At 34.0% G+C, this 23,579-nt stretch overlaps 2 protein-coding genes and 1 long non-coding RNA gene across 8 annotated transcripts; 2 read left to right on the top strand and 1 right to left on the bottom strand.

Moving 5' to 3' along the window:
* Positions 1-6,820: 6,820 nt before the first annotated feature.
* Positions 6,821-8,062, bottom strand: LOC110644645 (uncharacterized). 2 transcript variants are annotated; one of them, XM_058136117.1, is made up of 3 exons: positions 7,897-8,060; positions 7,710-7,776; positions 6,821-7,675 (listed from the first exon to the last, which is right to left on the bottom strand). In XM_058136117.1, exons 1-3 carry the CDS (start codon positions 7,982-7,984, stop codon positions 7,450-7,452), a joined length of 381 nt encoding a protein of 126 aa, XP_057992100.1. In that variant the 5' UTR covers positions 7,985-8,060; the 3' UTR covers positions 6,821-7,449. The 2 variants fall into 2 exon arrangements, with proteins under 2 accessions (XP_057992100.1, XP_057992099.1); XM_058136116.1 differs by having other exon boundaries at positions 7,710-8,062.
* A 111-nt stretch (positions 8,063-8,173) lies between these two features.
* LOC110644644 (cytochrome c1-2, heme protein, mitochondrial) lies at positions 8,174-12,737 on the top strand. 5 transcript variants are annotated; one of them, XM_058136113.1, is made up of 9 exons: positions 8,201-8,333; positions 9,213-9,251; positions 9,612-9,699; positions 10,043-10,263; positions 10,739-11,018; positions 11,099-11,170; positions 11,834-11,950; positions 12,068-12,133; positions 12,216-12,737. In XM_058136113.1, exons 1-9 carry the CDS (start codon positions 8,236-8,238, stop codon positions 12,330-12,332), a joined length of 1,098 nt encoding a protein of 365 aa, XP_057992096.1. In that variant the 5' UTR covers positions 8,201-8,235; the 3' UTR covers positions 12,333-12,737. The 5 variants fall into 5 exon arrangements, with proteins under 5 accessions (XP_021653220.2, XP_021653224.1, XP_057992096.1 ...); XM_021797528.2 differs by lacking the exon at positions 9,213-9,251 and having other exon boundaries at positions 8,174-8,333; XM_021797530.2 differs by lacking the exon at positions 9,213-9,251 and having other exon boundaries at positions 8,206-8,333; positions 9,626-9,699.
* A 1,711-nt stretch (positions 12,738-14,448) lies between these two features.
* LOC131173960 (uncharacterized) lies at positions 14,449-17,986 on the top strand. The gene is made up of 3 exons (XR_009144292.1): positions 14,449-14,806; positions 15,543-15,599; positions 16,178-17,986. It is a non-coding gene; the product is annotated as an uncharacterized LOC131173960 (long non-coding RNA).
* Positions 17,987-23,579: the final 5,593 nt, after the last annotated feature.

The following is a 23,579-nucleotide window of genomic DNA, read 5'->3' on the forward strand; positions in this document are numbered from 1 at the left end:
ATGATAAATAAAATAAAAATACATATGTCAGGTGATGATTTTTAAAATATTATTATTAAAATTTTTAGACTTTAAAAATAAGAAATATTTGTAAAAATAAATTTATAAATTTTATAAATATTTTTAATGAAAATTTAATTAAATATATATTAATATAAATTTAAAAAAAATTCACTTTTTTCTTATTTGATTGAAAATTTAATTAAAAAAATATTCATTCTCATAAATATATAATATATTGAGTAAAGTTTTTTAATGTCTAAAATTTTAAATTTAAGAATTTTAAAATTCTTAAAAGATGTAATAAAAAAAATTTTAAATAAATATTATTTTTATATGAAATAATATTTTATTAATTGAAATTTAAAAATTTAAATAAAAAATTTACATTTAATATGATAAACTAATTTTCATAGAGAAAAATATAAAATTAAAAATTAAAAAATATATATATCACGTGGCAATTTTGTATTTAGTTTGACCACCCATTTTTAATTTTTTATTTAAAATATATTTTTTAATTTATGAGTCATAAAAAATAAATAATTAATTATTTAATAAATTACTTTAAAATAATTTTTAAGTAATTTAAGTGTTTAATTAAAAAATATTTAAAAATAATTTAACTTATTAAAATTACTAAAAAAAATGAATAAATTTTATTTTTTATCCTTAAACTTAGAGTTTTATAACATTATCATCCTTATATTTTAATTTGTAATATAAAACTTTCAAAACTTTAATAGGATAAATTTCAATAACAGTCCATGAACTTATACAATTATAACACTATAGTCCTTAAACATTAAAATGTAACATAAAACTTCTAAAACTTTCAAATTTTACATAATAAAATCTTTAAAACTTTCAATTACTGATTTTTTCCATTAGAAACTGACGTAAACAACTCTCACATAGCACTTAGTCAATATTTCTCTCTCCCCTCTTATACAAAACGTAAAATTATTTTCTTTACACTTGAAAAACTATTTTGTCTATAAAAATAAGAAGGATTCAATTTACACTTGACTTGAGAGAGGAAAAAGAAATACTGATTAAACTCTATGCTGAAACTATTCAAGTCAGCGTCTAACTGAAAATTCAATAATTAAAGGTTAAAGAGATTTTACTATGTAAAATTTAAAAATTAATATAATTTTATATTATATTTTTAAATTAAAAAACTATAATATCACAATTAGATAATTTCAATTACATGCAACTTTAATATGAGTTAACATAAAAGTCCTATTCCCTTGTTTTTATCGTTACTGTATCATACTGACATCATTTAAAAATAAAATTATCTAAGTATCCTCAAAAAGAAATCTTCTTCCTCCATGCCTATCTTTTTCTCTCTCTCATGCCACCAGTGATGAGTTTTTCTAGCTCTTCCTTTGGGAGAATGACCGTACAAGGGTAATGTGAAAGAAAAAAATGCTGAAATGGGTTAAGAAGTTGATTAATTACGAATAAGGGCTGAGGAGAGTTGAGGTGGATCGGTCAGCGAGTTGGGACGCTATTCAAAATAATGTCCCAACTCCAAACGCTATTCAAAATAACGTCCATATGCCTTCCCTGCCACTACCCATACCTTCACTGCAGAGAATCCTCAGGACGCCATGCAATGGACTCGGGACGCCATTATCGATGGCGTCCAATGCTTGTCAGATGGAATATATTGTCCCATCGAAATGCAGCGCGAGACGCTAATACAACTAGCTTCTTGTGTGGTGCGGGACGCTAATAAAACTAACGTCCTGTGTGGCGCGGGACGGTCCACTCAGTTGGCAGGGCGCGGGACGCTAATTTTATTAGCGTTCCGTGTGCAGTTCCACCCCGAATCTCCAATCCCATCTCCAGTGCCGTTGGGGGAGTGCAGACCAGCGGGACGCTATTTTTATTTGCGTCCAAAGTTCCTCCCGCTCCCTTTATTATACCCTGCGCTGTCATTTACGCCTCCGTCTCAAAACAGCAGCGATCCAGATTTTTCCAAAACGCTCGTTCATTCCTCCATTGTCTCATTTTGGTGGAGCAGCTTTCTGTTCGGTGTGGAGCATCCTCACAGCTGGGTGGAGCAAGAAGGAGACAGGTGCAGTGGTAGACCACAAAGAGAAAAAAAAAGAAATTTGAAAAAAAATAATATTCAGGTATGTATTTTGATTGTTTAACAATTTTTAACATGCAATATATGAAATGCTTGAGTGTTAATATGTTTATTATTCTGGAAATAATTTTGTTTTTTTGTATGCATGCATGTTGGTATATTTGTGAGAAACTTTTGGTGAGCAAGTTAATATTTTTGTATGCATGGCTTAAGAAATAGATTTTCGTGATATTTTTAGAATGTATTGTTTCATATAGCATAGGAAAAAATAGTTATTTACTATTAATATTTGTCTTTAAATTAGGAAGTGTTATCTTAAATTTATTGTTGTAAGGCTAAAAAAGCAGATATTTTTTGTAATAATATTAAAATTATATATATATAGCATAATACTTTTAAAATGAGTAAAAGTTATTGAGAAAATATTACAAAAAATTAGATTTTTAGTGTATAATAGTAAAGAAGGTAAAGAAAAAATAATATAAATTTGTAGTATTAAGAAAATGTTAGGAAAGAGAAAATAAAAATTATAAATGTAAATTATGTTACAAAATAAATTTTATATTAAGTAATATAATTTTTTTATCACAAAATATAATAGTTTAATAAGTTGAATAGAAAATATTAGTTTAGAGTAAAATAATAGTTTAAATTTTTAAAAATTAGTAAAAGCTATAAAAGAAAGGAAAAAATTAATAGAAAATTGAGTTCATAATATATTATAGTAAAGGATGTAATAAAAATAAAATATAAATTTATATTATTAAAATATTATTAAAAAATGAAAAATTAGTAATATAAAAAATTGCCAAAAATAAGTAGCATTTTAATTAAAATGTAATTAATAAAAATAAAATATAAAATTATATTATTTAGATAATATTAAAGAAATAAAAAAATAGTAAGATAAAAAATTGCCGAAAATCAATTCTATAACAATTAAAATGTAATTATTAAAAATGAAAAAAATTAATATTATCAAAATATTATTAAAAAATGAAAACAATGGTAATATAAAAATTTGTCGAAAATCAATTGCATATTTAATTAAAATGTAATTATTAGAAATAAAATATTAATTTATTTTAACTGGAGTCGAAGAAGCTCTTGATAAATTTTCAACAACTTTTTATTAATTAAAATTAAAAAAATAGAAAAATTAGTAATTAGTTGTTGAAAATTTATCAAGAGCTTCTTCGACTCTAGCCACAGCACCGTTCTGAAGGGATTTGGAATGGTACAGTTGAGCATGAAGTGCTTACATGCAGGAGGCAAGGGAACATATTATATATTGACATTGATGACTGAACTGTTCCTCATCTTCGCGATTCTGGATTTATTAGTATTGCTAGACTAGGATTTTTTTCTCTTGATTGGCACCTCATCAGTGCCTTTGTAGAGCGATGGCGACTGGAAATCCATACGTTTATGATGCCAATTGGTGAGTGCACAATCACTCTTCAGGATATCAGCATTATTTCCGGTTTGCCAGTACATGGGTCTGCTGTAACTAGAATGTCATGGGCCGACTAGCAAGAAGTTTGTGAGATATTATTGGGAGCTAGACCACCCCCAGAAATGATCCGAGGACATACACTAAAATTATCGTGGCTAGCTAATGAGTTTGGAGATATTCCACATCATGCTAATGATTAACCGTATTATGGCATGCAAGAGCATTCATATTACGACTCATTGGTTCGATATTTCCCGACAAGATAAACTCACGTGTCAACTTGATGTTTCTACCCCTTCTAGAAGACTTGAAGGAAGCTGCGACATACAGTTGGGGTAGAGCTTGCTTAGCCTTCCTTTATCGTGAGCTATGTCGTGTTGCTGTCACCGAAACAAAGGAGATTTCAGGACCACTATTCATTTTGCAGATCTGGGCTTGGGAGAGATATAAAATAATCTCTCCATCAATAAGAGATCCATCAGCACCTCATGATCCACCTCTAGGTGCTAGGTATGTCATAAAATTTATATTTTTATCCATTAAGCAATGAATAATTTGCCTTTTATTGTATTACATTTTTAATTTTCTTATCAACTAATAGGTAGAGTAGAGCTCGACAAATCATTGAAGTAACAACCCATGTACTGCCACAAATTCAGTATAACCTTTACCGGATGCGACCTAAAGATGTAAGTCAAAATTCCATAAATCTAACATAAAATAATATGTTATATTTTTCCTTACATTTATAATCACTTCATGTTTTGCTAATATTCATTTGCAGATCACATGGGAACCATATAGCGAGGAATTATTGGATGAGCTGCCAGACATGTGTATCCAAGGTCGTCCCATTTAGAAGACAATGGTGCCATTAATTTGCTTTCATATTATTGAATGGAACCAACCTGACAGAGTGATGAGGCAGTTTAGTTTGGCCCAGCCTATTCCAGCACCACCGATGCAAACAGATGAGCTGCACGATATTACTCTCTGACTCAATGAGAGTAATTGGGCACATCACCATGCAACATATATTAATCGTTGGAATAGGCAAGAATAATATATTATTCAAGGGTAACAAATGGGACAACCACTCCACCATCATTCTGAATATATGGAGTGGTATCGTCGAGTTGCTAGACGTTGGATCTCAATAAATGGAGCTGCTATTGGTTGTGTGGTAATAATTTACAACATGTATTTTTTTCATTATTAAATACTTATAATAATAATTTTATATTTTTTAACCTAAAATGTAACGTTATGTATAGATTTTTTATTTTTACAGGAGGACGCAATTGAGGATTGTTTGATAAAATTACAAAATCCATCAACACAAAACGTGGCAAAAGTTAAGCGTACATTAAGGAAAATAATGATTGCTCTAGAATAAGAAAGTCGGCTTTGCCAAATGCCACTTCCTCAATATGCACCTCAAGTAGCAACTTTTAATGATGAATTGGAAGAGGACCAACCCATCAACTAGCCTACGCCCTCACGTAGAGCAGCACAATGTCAATCGCGTCCTCCTCGACAACGTCAACATCCAGTGCGTCAATCCTCTCCACCTGATGATGTTATGCCCCCACTTGTCGCATTTCACCCTTTCTGCATGGCATCAGCGCCTATTCCTGTTCCCTCAGCTCCTGCATCGCCTGATCCTAGTCCATCCACAGTATTCTAACCATATTCAGAAACTATCCCCACACATTACATTGGTTGGATGCCTACCCCATCAATAGCTGGCTCATCAGCACCATGGATGTCATATCAATCTCATGTGCAAAATAGAAGCACATTTGACTTCACTGAGAGTCAGCAGCCACAAACACCAATCGGCAGCTTATTTGCTCCATTTGGCAGGCACTAACATTGGGCCATCACAATATGCTTCGAGTCAATTTGGTGGATATAGTTCAGATCAATACTATGCACCATATCAGTCTGGTGCCTTAAGCCATATTCCATCTGGTGCAGGTCTATTTGGACACCATGAACAAGGTGCTATGCATTATACTGCAGGAGGGGAATCATCAGGACAGCGACAAGGGCAACCTGGCCAACCCCAAAATGCACAAGGTGATCCAGAAGAGCAGCAAGAAAGGGGATAACATCGAGTTCTTCGACCGAGACGACATATTCGAAGACCTGGTTGTGGCACATGACTGATTTAAATATTTATTTTCATTTGTATAATAATTATGAATACTTATCTTAATTTATATCTTGCTTTAAGCCAATTGCTCGTATGACATGCTAGTGAACATTTTATATATTTTTTTTTATAATTAATTTGAAAATAATAAAGTAATTAAAACTAATAAAGTAATTAAATTTATTAATTGCTATGAAGAAAATATATTATCCATAATTATAATCAGAATCAAAATTAATATTAGTTATACTTTGATAACTTTTAACATTTAAAACTAACATGATTTTAAATTTATCATTCTACTATGTTTTAAAAATTATAAAAAAAAGTCACCATTAAGATGTATAAAATATACTATTTCAAATATTATACATTTATATTTTTAATCTATAAATTAAGAAATATTTTAATGATTAAGAAATTATTTTACAAAAATATAAAATTTCTAATACGATGGTAATATTTATAATTTTTTAAACCGTACAATTATATTATATATATAATGTATAAATAAAATTAATTTCACAAATATATAATATTAAATTAATGTTACTACTACTAAAAAATAAAACAAAATTTTAAAAAAATTAATGTATACAACTAACATATGTAAATTTAATATATTTTATAAAATATAATAAATAAATAAAATAAAATGATCCAAATATTATAAATTTAATATATTTTATAAAATAAATTAAATAAATAAAATATAAAAATTGTGGGTAGGGGACGCCAATCATATCAACGTTTTGTCATTGCATGGCGTAAGTAGCGTGTTTTTGCTGCATCGGGAGCTGAAGAGGCTAGTACGCGGGACGCTATTTTGAATAGCGTTTTGTAGTGGACGCTATTTCGAATAGCGTTTTTTTTTTACGTTATTTTGAATAGAATTTTTATGTTCAGTGGCCCCCTTCTCCTAATTACTCAACATCCTAACCCATTTCAGTATTTTTTGTTCATTTCCCCTCCTCCTTCTCTTTCACCATTTTCGATCTTTGCTCTCTCAAGTTAATCCAAATCAAGTATTAACGAAATCAAGTAATTTCAAAACAAAAAATCACAAATTAACATAAAATTTTCATCCATGAGTCATGACTAAATCATAATAAATAATTTTATTAACCATGAACAAATTTCTTATAATTTTTTCAGTAAATTTCAGAATTTCTATTGAAATATCTAATAAAACCACCAAACTCAAAAAAAAAAAAAAAAAAATCAACCCATGAACACAAACAAAAGGGAATCTCTTGTTGTCGATGTTCTTTTTGTCCAACAACGGAGCCTTGTGCCTCCGGCGTTGCTGCTTGATATCGAAGGACCTTTAGCTTCATTTTTAGTACTATGGGTTTGGTTGGATTTTTGCTCTGCCATTAACTCATCTTCAAGCCCAGTACATACTGGCAACACACTCACAGCACACCATGTTCAACTTTGATCCAGACCTCATTCACTGCACGAAACATATCAATAGCCTCCACGTAAAACCCATTATCTGAAAACACTCCAAGGAATATATTCCATGTCACAGCATCTGTTCCAAACATTTCACCAAACACCCTCTAAATATTCCTCAAACTCCCATAATTATCATTGAAAGCAAAAGGGTGTTACCACACAGACATCCAAATCAAAATCAAGTTTAAATAAAAACCCATGAATCTCCATATTCTTCTAAACATTCAAATTATCAGCACATGCCTTGAGGCTGAGAAGGAAAGTGTGTCACACGAAAACAGAGCTAATGAAAGAAACATTTCCTTTAAAAAGACAATAACAGGTTGTAGGGTCAAGAAGAGTGGCAAATTGAAGGATAAGGGAGGCGTCGAAAGAATCACTTTGGGAAAGAAAGTCATTGAGACGAGCAAACGCATTGAATTTATGGTTTAGCGAAGAGAAAAAAACAAGGGATTGATACCCGATGGACATGGAATCCCATGTGACAGTGACTTTTGAAGCTGCAGGATCTTGCATTGAAGTCAATATTTGAAGCTGCAGGATCACTCATCTCAAAATCCACGGACCTTGACCCTCCATTATCATTACTAGTACCTGCATTCAAACAGAAATTAGTTTCAAGGGGAACTATTGAACTGCATGCTTTTAAATACTGACCTGAAAATTTTCCAGCAAGACCATCATCGAAGGATCTACCATGAGTTCTTAACTTACCATCTTTACGAGACAATTCAATAGAGATTTCATGTTGATTGGAGATCCTACGTGCTGAGTATTTGCCGATTGATAAATTTGAAGGCATAAGATGGAAGAACAGAGAGAGGAGATCGGATGGTTGGAGATGATAATTGATAAATAGAAAAGGAGTATGGAGAAACAAGTGGACAAGACGATTGGAATTTATTTAAGGGCATTTAAGTCCTTTTAAGTTTTATTTTTTTATAAGAAAGAGATAGGGTAATGTTTAAGTTTTGGTCCAAAGTTCAGCCCAACCAGAAAGCCCAAAAGATTAATTGGCCGAAAAAAAAAAGGGAAAGGGGGAGAATATGATTCATGTTAACCATAACCAGTCGTCTTCTTCTTGTGTCCTTCGTTCGGATCTCTGAGCTGCGGCTGCTCTTTTTGACCGCTTCCATCTCCAATCTCATCCTGTAAGTTCACTGCCCATTTCTCTTTTACTTTTGATCTTTTTCTACTGTTCTTTTTCGATCTGTGAAGCATGCTAGGGTTTATTTGCCCTTCAATGTATATATATAAATATTTGTAACCCTTTTTTTTGTGCCTTTTAGCTGCTAGTTTTCTTCTAGGACCATACAGGATTGTTTTATTTGTTGCGTGCGTAGTGAAAGTTAAATGTTTCTTAACTTTCTTTTGAGAATATTGAGTTTATGGTTGCTGTAATTGAGATTTGTTTAGATAATGTGATATATGCAGCTAAGAGTATGGGTAATTTTGACCTCATGGTTCTTTCTTGGTTGTGTTTTATGTGTTCTTCACAGTTTGTTTTGTTCTTCTGAGGGTAAACGAAAGTTATAATTTTTATGATCTCTGGTAGTTAGGGGACATGTTTAGGATTCAAACTTTATTGTTGTTCATTAAGTTTATTTTTTTTTCCCTTTATGTGTTTTCATGGGGAAAATTTTCTGCTGCAACAAATAAAAAAGTCCCTATTTGCTGGTCATGTGCGTGGTTGTGGGATTGGACTGTTTACATTCTGATGTTTGAAAGTGACAAGTCTGATTGTGGGAATTGATTTTAAGCTGTAGAAGCTAATATTTGTATGGTTTTCTATTTTGATGTGTAAAATTTACGCTTTGAGGATGTGCTATTACGGAATCAAAAATTATAATCCATGTATGCTTATATAGAGATTGGAATATAATTATTACAATGTATTATTTCAAGTCATCATTCTGCCTGAGTAGAAAAAGGAGATTGACAAGGATGCTCTTTGTTTCCCCGTTACCATGGATGTTGAATATCTCACTCCTTTTTTTTTCCACGAATGTCTGCTTATGCTCAACTTGTAGGATTGAATTGATCACCACAGTTCCAACCTTTGTTGTAAGGTAACAGCTGAGCTAGGGTCGTGGTTGGTTTGGTCTGATTTAGCTGTTATATGAATGTATAAGTGATTAACCACTTATTGAAGAGCTTGAAAAATCTTACCATGAAGGCCATATATATATATATATATATAGCTTTCAACTTTATCCTGATTCATTTGGCTTGTTTATTCCTCATATCTGGTGTTCTAATTATTAAAATGGTATAGGATAATAATCCCTTGGGTCTAAATTCAGACTCTGAAATCTTATGGTTGGGTTTGGGTAGATTTACATGTTGAGCCAAATTCTCAATTTGAAATTGCAAATTGACCTTCAAGAATTTTGTTTTTCATTTATGTTTGTTTTTTATTCTTCTTATAGTGAACCCATTACAGAAATATTCACTGAAATGGCTGGAGGAGGAGTGATCCACCAGCTTTTGAGGAGGAAGCTTCAGCAACACTCTGCTGTAAGAATACTCTCTCCCTTCACCACACCAACTCCCTCCACCACAACCAACACCACACCCCTCACCCCACCACCACCCAACCCCCTTTTCTTTCTTTTCCCCCTTGACTTTGATGTTTAATCTTAATTTTTATATGCTTCCTCAGTAGCTCATGGTGGCGAGTTTGTTTGTCTGAGTGAGATCATGTGGGATGGCAGGATCTGCCTTTCTAGCCTGTGCCTGATCGCCAGTGCTTGTCTTAATGTTACGAATTTTGATTTCTACAATTGCAAAGTGGCTTGTTTGGCATGCATCTTGGGAGCAGAATATTTCTTGCTAATAGTTTGCATGTATTGTTCTGCAGGCCTCTTCATTTTTATCTATCTTTGCTTCAAAGAAAGTTCATGATGATGCTGGAACAGCAGGTATGAATTCCCTAAGAACATTTGCACTCCTTGGAGCTGGCCTTTCTGGGTTTCTGGGTTTCGCAACTGTAGCATCTGCTGATGAGGCTGAACATGGCTTAGAATGTCCAAGCTATCCTTGGCCTCACAAAGGCATTCTCAGTTCATATGACCATGCTTCGTGAGTACTGAGTAGTATGATTTTACCATCTTTGGCCATAGAAATTATGTTTGGGCACACTATTCCACTTAATGCTTAACGGCTTTAACTTCAGTCAAGGCATATGCATAAATGTCTTTTCCACGACTACAGGTTGTCCTTCTTTTGTTTACATATGCCTACAATGTCTTCAATGTGAACCATGATACTGACCTACTATTTCTAGAATACATGTGATTTTTCTATAAACTTGGGACATTTTTTTCTGCTCTTAATTTCTATTTTTTAACGGAGGGAAAAAAATCTTGAAACTGGTTTGGATTTCCTGTTCTGTTTTTACTTTCTTTTATTGTTTGCTGGCATTTGTTTCATATCCACAGTAGTAGAAAGGCCTTATCCAAATAATTTGGGATATTAAATTTTTAGCCCCAGAACATAGATTTGTTGCTGTTTGTAGATAAAATTGAAGTGGTTAATGGGGTAATTTTCATGGCAGGATCCGCCGTGGCCACCAAGTTTACCAGCAAGTATGTGCATCTTGCCACTCCATGTCTTTGATATCACATCGTGATTTGGTAGGTGTTGCATATACAGAAGAGGAGGTGAAAGCTATGGCAGCTGAGATCGAGGTGGTTGATGGGCCCAATGATGAGGGTGAGATGTTTACCCGTCCTGGTAAACTCAGTGATCGTTTTCCTCAGCCATATGCAAATGAACAAGCAGCCAGATTTGCTAATGGAGGGGCCTATCCTCCTGATCTAAGTCTTATTACTAAAGTAATGCGAACTCCTTGTTTAGGATTTTTTGGAAGTTTCAATGGTGCATTCTAGAATTTCTTAACTCTTTATTTTTGCAGGCTCGTCACAATGGTCAGAACTATGTTTTTGCTCTTTTAACTGGTTACCGTGATCCTCCAGCTGGTGTTTCTGTAAGTTATGCCTCAGTCTCTTTTTTTTTCTTTGATAGACTGCCTCATCCTTTTTACAAGATTTTGTACACCATATATTAGAATTTAACATTATAGCTTGGTTGAAAAGTACAGATTCCAATTGTGTATAAATACCTTTCATGATGTGTTGAAGGAAAATTTCTTGATTGATTTTGATATACTGTGTGGAGAACTGGTAGATTTCTAGCATGGGTTAAGTTCTCAAGACGATGCTTTGATATAATGTATGAGTATGATACATTTTGTGCTTCTCTTTTCTTGTGCATGCCAGTGTTAATTGGTAGAAAATTCTGTTGTCATTGAAGGAAAGATGTCTGGTCCTGGATATGGCTGAAAACTCATTAATTCTTAATCTAATTAAGTTTCACAGTTAAGAATGTGTGTGATGCGTTGAACTTCTCTCCTTCTGTCCAATTACTTTGTTCTGATTCTACCATACTTATGTATGGGACTTTTATCTTTCAATGTGTCACTGCCTTTTGCTTAAGTGATGAACTTCATCTTAAAGCTTATTTGTGCCTGTGGAAAATTAGATGTCTTTTCATTTTACAAATATAGAATTTGTGTTTCTATTTTCTCAATGATTATTCATTGTTCCCCTTTCTAACCTCAAACAAATTTTTAAACAATTAAATATTGTAGATCAGAGAGGGATTGCATTACAATCCTTACTTTCCTGGAGGAGCTATTGCCATGCCTAAAATGCTGAATGATGGTGCTGTTGAATATGAAGATGGTACCCCTGCAACAGAAGCACAGGTTAGTTTTCTTTGTATTTATTAATTCTGTGTGAGAAGCGGCATGTAGCTGCAAGATTGAAAGACATTAGTCTCTCAGGTATATAGCTGAGTCTCTTCAACTTTTTTTATGGTGCAGATGGGAAAAGATGTTGTAACATTTTTATCATGGGCTGCAGAGCCAGAAATGGAAGAAAGAAAATTGGTATTTTTGGCTTCAAATTATGTTTTCTTTGCCTGATCATTTAGAGTTTATGGCAACTGATGTGATATTCCTTCCAATGCAGATGGGTTTTAAATGGATATTTGTACTCTCACTGGCATTACTTCAGGCTGCATATTACCGGCGCTTGAAGTGGTCAGTTTTGAAGTCTCGCAGGCTTGTTGTTGATGTCGTCAACTAGGTTCCATCTGGTTTCTCTCATTCCAGTGATTTGGGAGGACTTGAAATTGGCAAATAATTGCTTTGTCAGAAAACTAGGCTTCTGCCGTGGCAAAATTGGTGGACATATTGTAATGGTGATGGAGTGACCTGAAGAGTCCTTTATTGAATTGAGGAAGAAAATAAGCTACTTCATATACACAACAAATTATTTTTGTCTGACATGAATTTTTTGTTAGATTTTTTTTTTTCTCTAAGTGATGTGTTCTTCTGTTTCGATTGCAGTCTTCCGTACCATAAGCGATATTGTGCTTATTGATTGTGAATTTCAGGGAGGGTATTTGCTCCTTCTTTGGATTGTTAGAACCTGCCATTGAAATTAATAAGTGGGACTTACAATGAACAAGTCCTCTTTGTATTCTTTGTATTCTCTGAGCTTCTGGAATCTGTCAAATTAGCATTGTAACCTTAATTCCTTGTGAACATTTTAGATTCTGTTAATAAATGGACAGAATTCTTAGGAGGGAGAAGTAGTGGTGCTCAGGTATGCGACTCAAAATATTTCTGTATGATCAACATAGGCTTGATGAACAATCCCATTACCTCACAAACTAAAGAGCAACAAAGCCCAAGTGGGGATGGGGGGCTTAGTACAATGCTCTCTTGGGTCCTGGCTGCTGAAACATATTAATACAAGAAAATTATTTTAAGTGCAATCATCTTGAACTCAAGGACTTATATTTTAACTTTAGTTTTTTTATTATTTGCCCTTTAAGGATAGTGATGAACAAGCAAAGAAAAATAAAAGATTTTTACAGCATTTATGAATGATTTTTTAAATTTTTTTTTCGGGTAAGAAGTTAAATAGAAGATTTACAACATTTGGAGTGAGAGTATTTTGGATTCAGCTGTGAGATTGATGTAGATTTATAAATCTAGTGAATTGAATTGGTGGCAATGGTGTAGAATTTGGCTTGAGACTGGAACACTCAACAGTAAATAAAGAAAAAAAAAAGGAAAAAGATAATAGAAATGGCAATAAAAGTAATTAAAAGGAAAATGGAGGTTAAGAGGATAAAATGTTATTTTCATATATTATTTAAAATATTATGTAAGCTCATTTGAATAAATTTCAATAATTCTCCTTAAATTTTTAAGTATTGCAACATAATTATTTTTATATTAAATTAAAAAATATAAAATAAAAATCCTTAAATTTTGCATAACAAATTCTTTTGAATTTCGATAACCATTGTATACAAACCAAAGTGACGGCGTCGCACACAATTCTTTTTCCTCTACGTGCCATTAGTAAAACTGATTATAATAATTTTCTTCGTAAATAGAAATGGTAATTGTCAAAATATCCTCCAAAATCACTTTATTTTAATTTAAATTTAATTAATATTTTTAAAATTTAAATTTATCACATACCTTATTAAAATTTATTATCAACTATTTAAATTCATTTCAAATTTAATTGTTGTTATTTGAAAAATATTTAAATCTATTTAATTTTATAATTTTAATTAATAAAATTTATAAAAATTATTTTTTATTAATAATTTATATTTTTAAAATTTAATAATTTCATAAAATAATTAAATTTTATTTTATTTAAAATAAAAATATAAAATTATGAATTTTATTATAAAAAAATATTTTATAGTTAATTAATTATTTAAATAAATGAGTTTAAATAATAAATACCTAACTTGTAAAATTCAAACTCCTTATTGTCATGGTTATTATTTTTCAAATCTAAATTCACCCCATAACTGATTATATATTTGTAACAACCCAGAAAAACAGAAAAAAAAAAATTGATTGCTTTGAGGTTGGCGTGTGACAGTGGAAATCCACTGTCACTGCCAACATTTAATTAAAAAATAAAAATGAAAATGGGACTCAAAAATCGGGAGGACTCTCCCCCCCCCCCATTCTCTCTTTTCTCTCCTCTCCTTCCCTCTCTTCTTCTTCTTTCTTTTTCCGGTGACCGGCCGGCGACCTTCCGAGCAGCCCCCACCTGGCCGGCGACCCTCCGCGCGACGGCAAGAGCCACCAGAAACGGCGGCAAGAGAGGGAGAGGAGAGAGAAAACGCGCCATGGGCGCGACTTCCGTATGATTAAACCGTCCGACGTCCGATCGAGGCGATTCCGGTGGCGTTGGAAAGCTTGTTCCGAGAACTTTCTTTTGACACCAATTTTGAAGCAAATGGAGGTCGGATGAGTGAGATATGGAGGAGAGAAGTTTCGGGTTTTTCAAGCTTTTTCGTCAGATCTAAAACGATCCGACCGTTCGATCGACGATCCGAGACCACATATGGACTGAGGAAGAGGAGAGGAACATGGTGGTATGATCAGATCCGGCAAATGTCGTCGGTGACCGGCGGCCGGCCACTGTGCGCGGTGGTTCCGGTGGGCTATGGAGGTGATTCAACTTCCAGAGGCTTCCTCGTAAATTTTTGAAATTTTTGAGACACAGATAAACTTCGGGTAAGACAATTTCTATTATTTCTCTGTCTGTGGAGCATAAATACAGTGTTTCTTAAACAGGAAAAATTAGAGAAAAATTCTAAGAAAAACATATGATGAAAGTAAAATTATTTGGAGATATTCTATGGTGTTTGTTGAATTTTTGAGTGATTGTAGAATATTTTTTAAAAATATAGATGGAATTTAGTTAGATTTTTAGCATATGGGCATATAAGATTATTTGAAATTAAGATAATTAAATTTTATATAATTGGTTGAAGCTTGAGGATGAAGGTTTAAATATGTGAATATTTAATTGGGTTGAATTAAGAATATGTTAGATGTTGGAAACTTATGGAATCGAGTAAAATTCTTGAATAAAATATTCATGGGTGATTAGAAAATTTCAATTCATTTTGCAATAATCTTATAATATTATTAAGGACTGCGGGGCAAAATTTTAGAATTTTTAGAGCTTGTTTGAGTGGATTTTTGAAAAATGTCAATTATAGGGACTAAAACGTAATTTTTAAGATTTTGAGTATTGTCTGATTTGGAGGGCCCAGGAGGGGCCATGTGATATTGATGAGATGTGGTTGTGGAAATTGAGAATTTAGAAGTGTTATTTGAGCCTTTTTGCAGGTTGGGTAGGTCCTGATAGGGAAACTCTGGGATTTAGGCATGGATTAGGCTGTCTATTGCCTCTTTAGAGTTTTATCTTAACTTAGTACTAATAAATTTATAATTTAATTATTAGGTGATCGAGGTCAGCTATTTTTCTGCATCCAGCAGCCACAATAGTCATCCGTGTACTGTGAGTAAAATATTAATTTTAATTGTAATTTCACTATTATTATATGTTCAAGCATGCCCATGCATCACTTATATACATATATCTATGTAGATAAATTTTAGGCACGATTTATGTTGCATTCATAACTGTGAAAGTGTCATGTATGTTGCTGTGGTAATTTGGAGCAGTGTGTGTGTGTTGGCGTGCGTGTGATGTGGTGTGGACTATGGATAGGACGGGTAGACACGGCTTGAGATTTTCGCTGGGACCCGGTCCTTCGGGGTAGACACGGCTTGAGTTTTTCTCTGGGACCCCGATTTGGTTATTAAGTGGAAGTCCGAGCTGAGTTCTTCGCTGGCACAGTTGGAATTAAGAGAGCTGTATAGGGGATCAGTTCCCATATATATTATGATTGATGTTACTGGGTGTGTGAGTGCTCCAAATTACCTTTTTGATGTTATGATGTGAATTTATTGCTAATGCTGCATTTCACTCTACAGGGTGCACTAGTTCTAGATAGTTATAGAGATTATGATTAAAATTGATATTTTACTCTCTGAGTCGAACGCTCACTCCTGTTCAACATATTTTTTTTCCAGGCTACAGGAGGAGACATTTTTTTGAATAAACTGTCCCTTTTCTCTCAGGTTATGAAAAGATTACTTAATTGTATTATTATTCTCTAAATTTATAATTTAGGACTCCGCATGTGCTAGTAGTAGCATTAAGCCTGTCAGGGACTGTATGAATTCAAGTTTTCGTATTAATAAATGAAAAGAAAAAAAAAATTTATGAGTTTTGAATGGTTATAAATGAGGTAACAGGGTTGAGCTGGGCTCTCCAAATTTTTGTTTCTGATAATTTCTGGGCTAAGTTGGCCCGAAATATGAGTATAACAGTTTAATTTAAATTATTTTATGTGCATATTGGGCCTAAATTGTGGGCCTGGTTATGGATTTGAGGTATAGTTAGGCTTACTACGGGCCTCGAGGGCTTTAAGCTGGCCCAGGTCCTAATGCCGGTCCGGCCCATAGGTTGGGTCGTGACAAATGTGGTATCAGAGCTTAGGCTCTAGATTCATGGGAAATAAAATACTTGGGAGTGAAAAAGGAGTCTTGTTAGGATGTTACATGCGAAGTATAGGATTCTGTTTCGTCTTTTTCTGTAATTTTTTGTTTCTAGATTCTGCGTTATACCTCGGGAAATATAAAGTGCTTCAATTAGTGTCTTGATTTTCGTGGAGTACATAGAAAGGTGAAATAGAGTTAGCAGACATGTTGAGGTCTATCATGAGGATACGTACTCCAAGAAACACTATATTTCTGTCAGTATGGGTTTAAATGGTGTGCCCATTTCGTGTAAGGCACGAGTACATAAAAGTGAGTCTTAAAAGTACAGTTGCCCTAGATAAGGATGAGGATACCACTGCTGGCAGTCATCAGTGGATGACCTAGTCAGAATAAGTTTATGATAATAGAAAAATTCAAGAGAGATAAAAGATTAAGAGACCTAGTCTGTCAGGACGTATCGTAGTAACTATACAATGTTCTCGATGTCTGCTCTGTAAGCTGCAGATTACAGTACCGACATGAGATTATTGTGTAGAGCTGCATGCATCCCCGTGGTACTCCATAATGAGGGTGTTTACGGATGGCTTCTGTTTTGGTACAGTTATGCCAGAACAGAGTTTTACATCTGCAGAGGAGTTGGAAACTCCTGATTAGGGGTCTAGAGTTAGAATATTGAAAGGTCACAGTTGGGTGATAACTAGAGTCAGTGACTCAGTTACCCCAGCATGAGCTAGAGTTACAGTAAGAGTTGCCATCAGACCAGAGGTTTCGGACTAGTTGCAAAGTAAAGGTGACACTTATAGAGTGAGATCATCTAGTCTTCAGTATGGAATTTTGGATCATTTCTGTAGTACGACAGACGATTTGCTTAGATTTTAGTGAGAATAGTATACCTAGTGTGTATCAGAAGGTGTAAAGTACAACCCTACTACCTAGAGAATGTCAAAATTATGAATTGATGATTTACAGAGCTATGATATGATAAAAGAGACATTAATTTGACATGGTTTGGGCAAGGTGGTAAATATAATACCTTTGTTGCAGTAAGTTAGGATATAGTCCTATCTTTTCAAAAGGGATCGAAAGTTATTACTAATAATGGTGACCAACAAAATAGTGCCCCAGATGGGTATGTAGAGTGTGGTAGAGAGTAGTTGGCTCGGGTATCCTGGAGAGGATACAAGTTCCATTATCGGAATCATATATAATCAGATCACGATAGATGTAAATACTTTGAATTGGATGACGGGTTTGGGTGCCCGGAATCTTAAGTTTTGGCTAATTGAGTAAACATAGAAAATAATAATAATAATAATAATAATAATAATAATAATAATAATAATAATAATAATAATATCAAATAAATAAAATTACTGCAGAATCAGTTCTCGAGGTAGTAAGGGTATTATGTAAACTAAAGGATAAGAATAGAAATCATACGATAAAAGTATGACTATAATTTCCTGAGTTCCTTTCTAACTTCATATTATTCAAAACAATAGTATGATCTAATTATAATAGTGTTAAGAGAAATAAATTAGCGAAAATAAATTATAGAAGGCCAATGGATAGAGAAAGTGCAGAATGAAAGTTTGGACAATTGGTTGCAGATGCAATATAATCTAAATGCTAGTGGAAGTACTAGCTAGAGTGGTCAAAGGACCAAATCTGTGCAGCACAGACATATGATAACGCGATAGAGACTCTGAAAGATATAGTCAGCAAGTACAGTTGTCATGTTAAGAAGAGGAATGGAACCAGGGATAGAATAGTTAAGTTCTATTTTGGGTAAGACAAAGGAAATAAATGAAATGACAACCTGAAGGGCGCATAATAAAAGGAACAAAGTTAAGATATAGGGTAGGCTAAGTGTTATTTTTGGCAAGGTAAATGACAAGGATGGAGAACTCGAAATAGGACCATATTAGTGAGAATAGTGATGGAGGTATGGAATCTAGGAATGTGATACTCATAGCATGATGTAGTTGAGATTGTGACAGGGGCTAAAATATAGAGCTTGGAGTTACATGATTGGATCATACTTTATTTATTCTCTATTTCTAAAGTGAAGTGGATAGTAATGGGGCAAGATTCTTTTAACTTGTTAACAGTATCAAGAAGATTAGGCGAGGAATACAATAATAATGAGCAAAAGCTAGAAGGTGTGCGATGGTATTGCGGACTATTTAATTAGGCAGAGAAAAAGAAGTTAGTAAGCAGTAAGTTGAATAAAAGTCAGTCTAAGGGATCAAATAGGTAAGATGAGTGAAAAGAATTATAGATAATGACACATAGGCTTTAGGTTAGATTTTTGAGATAGTGAAAAGGTAGTTAGAGGTTCATTATGAATGTCAGGCAAACATTTTTAGTGTGATCAACAGAATCACTTTGCAATGAAGCAATAATTAACAAGTCTGGGTGGTTATAAATCACTACAAAGTTCAAGGATCAAATTAATGACCATAGATAAGGGTGAAATTAGTGTTGGAAGAATCTATTAGTAAGAGAAATCTTTCAGAATTCAACAAAAGTTAAGGGCACAATATAAACGATGATAGATATGAATCATAGGTCGAGTATAAGTAAAGTTAATAAATTATAAAATATTATGTCGTGAAGGACAATGGTACGGTAAAGGGTTCATGCAGATAATACCTTACAGGTAGAGCACAATTGTGCTAGGAGATGATGAAATTTGAACAGAAAGACTAAGAAACATAGGTTAAATGTTATTATATGGACAATCGGGCGTAGTTGAATATAAGAGGATATTTTTCTTTCTTTTCAAGTTTAGCTTGTGCTTTTGGTTCTAGAAGGTTATATAAGGAACAGAGACTGAGTCAAGGAGACCTAGTTATTTGAGAGTTTGGTAGGCACCAATTCATATACAATTTCGTGATATGAGAATGACTGTAAGTGCATACCTAGTGTTAAGTATGAAAGGACGATCAGAGTAATAACAGGAGTCAAATTGAGTTAGCTACTAAGGCTTGTGACTATTTTAAATTATGAGCTGGAGAGAATACTAATTGTGAATGAGTTACAGCGAATGAGATTGTTGCTAATAGGAAAAGATGAGGCTGAAGTTTGGAAAGCTATGGGCAGTATATGTGATTATATTAAGGAGAATGAACATGTGAAGTATCTTGTTTAGAAATAAGGCATGGCACACATTTTCCATAGCCGTGTTAGTTCAGATGGAACTTATAGTTTCTGGGGCTCATATCCATCCAGGATAAGCAATTTCCTACTAAGGCTGGTAGGGAATGATAATGTTCTGATAGTTAAGTTGGAAAAAAGGGGATACAAGAAAAATTTTCTATGGTTAACTACAAGTGTTACATAAGGTGAAGAATGTGCTGGTAGGAGTAAATCGTAAGGTTAGAATTCCTGGAGTAATAGAACTAGTAATCAAGATAAGACTCAGAAATAAGATGAAAGTTAAAGTAGATGATGGGATGGACATCCTTGATGGAAAAAGGTGTAAGGGTGAGATAGGACTAAAATTAAGGAATAAGTATAGCAGGTTGAAAAGATATCAATAATATTAGAAATAGAAAAAGGGAAGTGGATAAGATGTAAAGGACAAGAAGAAAGCTCGATAGAGTCAGTTATAATGATGAGGATAAGAAGGAATAGGTATGCTAGGAACACACTAAGGGATGTTTAAAATAAGTTATTATGAGATGATAGACTAAAGGAGTAGTAGAGCCTCGATCTAAGTACCAATATGTCAGAAGTAGGCCACATACTAAAAAGCTATAGGAAGAAGTCTAGATATTTCCATTCTAGAGAAGGAGTGAGAATTGATAAAGTCGCATGGATTGAGTTGTCAGGGAATATAAACATTTTTGTTACCTAGAAGGAGAGATCCAGTTTACTTTCCAATGTTGATAAATGATACACTTGGCCCTTAGAGGAGACTCTACCTGACTAATTACATAAGATGGATAGAGGTTGGTCTAAGTACCTTAGTAATGACACAAAAGAGATTAAAAATTTAAAATATCATGGGAGTGAGAAGATTTATAGGTATTGACCACTGAGGTCATAAGAAGAGTGAAGATCTCAAACAAGATACCTAGATTAGGTGCTACAGGAAAGCTACTCATAGGATACCATGGAATAAGGAACATAAATTATGTCATTGGGGAAAACAGAGATTATTGAAACAAAAGGGATGAGGACTGAAATCATCAAGAGACAAGTTGGGGCGTAATAAAAGGGAGGTAAGCACCAAAGTTGATTGAAGTTATGAGATATCAAGTCAAGAACAGTGAAGTGTAGCAAATACTTGAAATGTCAGAAAAATGGTCAATGAATAGTTATAAGATAAAAGCCCTCTAGAAAGAGATGATGATAAATAGGACACTATAATAGAATCAGAGAGCGATAAATGTCATATATAATGTACAAAGAGTTTGAAGAATAAATGTTTTGCCAATCTCTGCATAGCTGGAAGAGTAATGATTGCACTTGTTCTGATAATCTTCTTTTCCATATCTCTTGTTTATTCGAAAATTCGAGGACGAATTTTTCTTAAGGGGGGAAGAATGTAACAACCCAGAAAAATAGAAAAAAAAAAATATTGATTGATTTGAGGTTGGCGTGTGACAGTGGAAATCCACTGTCACTGCCAACATTTAATAATAAAAAAAAAGGGGACTCAAAAATCGGGAGGACTCTCCCCCGCCCCCCCTATTCTCTCTTTTCTCTCCTCTCCTTCCCTCTCTTCTTCTTCTTTCTTTTTCCGGTGACCGGCCGGCGACCTTCCGAGCAGCCCCCACCTGGCCGGCGACCCTCCGGCGACGGCAAGAGCCACCAGAAACGGCGGCAAGAGAGGGAGAGGAGAGAGAAAACGCGCGCACAGTGGGCAGCGGCTTTCCGGCGCGATTCCGGCTTCGTCCGACGTCCGATCGAGGCGATTCTGGTGGCGTTGGAAAGCTTGTTCAGAGAGCTTTCTTTTGACACCAATTTTGAAGCAAATGGAGGTCGGATGAGTGAGATATGGAGGAGAGAAGTTTCGGGTTTTTTCAAGCTTTTTCGTCAGATCTAAAACGATCTGACCGTTCGATCGACGATCCGAGACCACATATGGACTGAGGAAGAGGAGAGGAACATGGTGGTATGATCAGATCCGGCAAATGTCGCCGGTGACCGGCGGCCGGCCACCGTGCGCGGTGGTTCCGGCGGTGGCTCCAGTGGGCTATGGAGGTGATTCAACTTCCAGAGGCTTCCTCGTAAATTTTTGAAATTTTTGAGATACAGATAAACTTCGGGTAAGACAGTTTCTATTATTTCTCTGTCTGTGGAGCATAAATACAATGTTTCTTAAACAGGAAAAATTGGAGAAAAATTCTAAGAAAAATATACGATGAAAGTAAAATTATTTGGAAATATTCTATGGTGTTTGTTGAATTTTTGAGTGATTGTAGAATATTTTTGAAAAATATAGATGAAATTTAGTTAGATTTTTAGCATATGAGCATATAAGATTATTTGAAATTAAGATAATTAAATTTTATATAATTGGTTGAAGCTTGAGGATGAAGGTTTAAATATGTGAATATTTAATTGGGTTGAATTAAGAATATGTTAGATGTTGGAAACTTATGGAATCGAGTAAAATTCTTGAATAAAATATTCATGGGTGATTAGAAAATTTCAATTCATTTTGCAATAGCCTTATAATATTATTAAGGACTGCGGGGCAAAATTTTAGAATTTTTAGAGCTTGTTTGAGTGGATTTTTGAAAAATGTCAATTATAGGGACTAAAACGTAATTTTTAAGATTTTGAGTATTGTCTGATTTGGAGGCCGCGAGAGGGCCATGTGATATTAATGAGATGTGGTTGTGGAAATTGAGAATTTAGAAGTGTTATTTGAGCCTTTTTGCAGGTTGGGTAGGTCCCAGGTATAAGGGAAACTCTGCCGGATTTCCGGCATGGATTAGGCTGTCTATTGCCTCTTTAGAGTTTTATCTTAACTTAGTACTAATAAATTTATAATTTAATTATTAGGTGATCGATGTCAGCTATTTTTCTGCATCCAGCAGCCACAATAGTCATCCGTGTACTGTGAGTAAAATATTAATTTTAATTGTAATTTCACTATTATTATATGTTCAAGCATGCCCATGCATCACTTATATACATATATCTATGTAGATAAACTTTAGGCACGATTTATGTTGCATTCATAACTGTGAAAGTGCCATGTATGTTGCTGTGGTAATTTGGAGCAGTGTGTGTGTGTTGGTGTGCGTGTGATGTGGTGTGGACTATGGATAGGACGGGTAGACACGGCTTGAGATCTTCGCTGGGATCCGGTCCTTCGGGGTAGACACGGCTTGAGTTCTTCGCTGGGACCCCGATTTGGTTATTAAGTGGAAGTCCGAGCTGAGTTCTTCACGCACGATTGGAATTAAGAGAGTCGTATAGGGATCACCCCATATATATTATGATTGATGTTACTGGGTGTGTGAGTGCTCCAAATTACCTTTTTGATGTTATGATGTGAATTTATTGCTAATGCTGCATTTCACTCTACAGGGTGCACTAGTTCTAGATAGTTATAGAGATTATGGTTAAAATTGATATTTTACTCTCTGAGTCGAACGCTCACTCCTGTTCAACATATTTTTTTTCCAGGCTACAGGAGGAGACATTTTTTTGAATAACCTGTCCCTTTTCTCTCAGGTTATGAAAAGATTACTTAATTATATTATTATTCTCTAAATTTATAATTTAGGACTCCGCATGTGCTATTAGTAGCATTAAGCCTGTCAGGGACTGTATGAATTCAAGTTTTCGTATTAATAAATGAAAAGAAAAAAAAAAATTATGAGTTTTGAATGGTTATAAATAAGGTAACAGGGTTGAGCTAGGCTTCCCAAATTTTTATTTCTGATAATTTCTGAGCTAAGTTGGC

The sequence above is a fragment of the Hevea brasiliensis genome, chromosome 15 (assembly GCF_030052815.1).
Source record: "Hevea brasiliensis isolate MT/VB/25A 57/8 chromosome 15, ASM3005281v1, whole genome shotgun sequence".
Classification (NCBI taxonomy): domain Eukaryota; kingdom Viridiplantae; phylum Streptophyta; class Magnoliopsida; order Malpighiales; family Euphorbiaceae; genus Hevea; species Hevea brasiliensis.

Coding starts and splice junctions, on each gene's coding strand:
- LOC110644645 (XM_058136116.1), bottom strand. CDS start 7,984: ATGCCTTCAAATTTATCAATCGGCAAATACTCAGCACGTAGGATCTCC. Junction 7,676..7,709: donor AGTGATCCTGCAGCTTCAAA/TATTGACTTCAA, acceptor TGCAGCTTCAAA/AGTCACTGTCACATGGGATT.
- LOC110644644 (XM_058136113.1), top strand. CDS start 8,236: ATGTTAACCATAACCAGTCGTCTTCTTCTTGTGTCCTTCGTTCGGATC. Junction 8,334..9,212: donor TCCATCTCCAATCTCATCCT/GTAAGTTCACTG, acceptor CTCAACTTGTAG/GATTGAATTGATCACCACAG. Junction 9,700..10,042: donor AGCTTCAGCAACACTCTGCT/GTAAGAATACTC, acceptor ATTGTTCTGCAG/GCCTCTTCATTTTTATCTAT.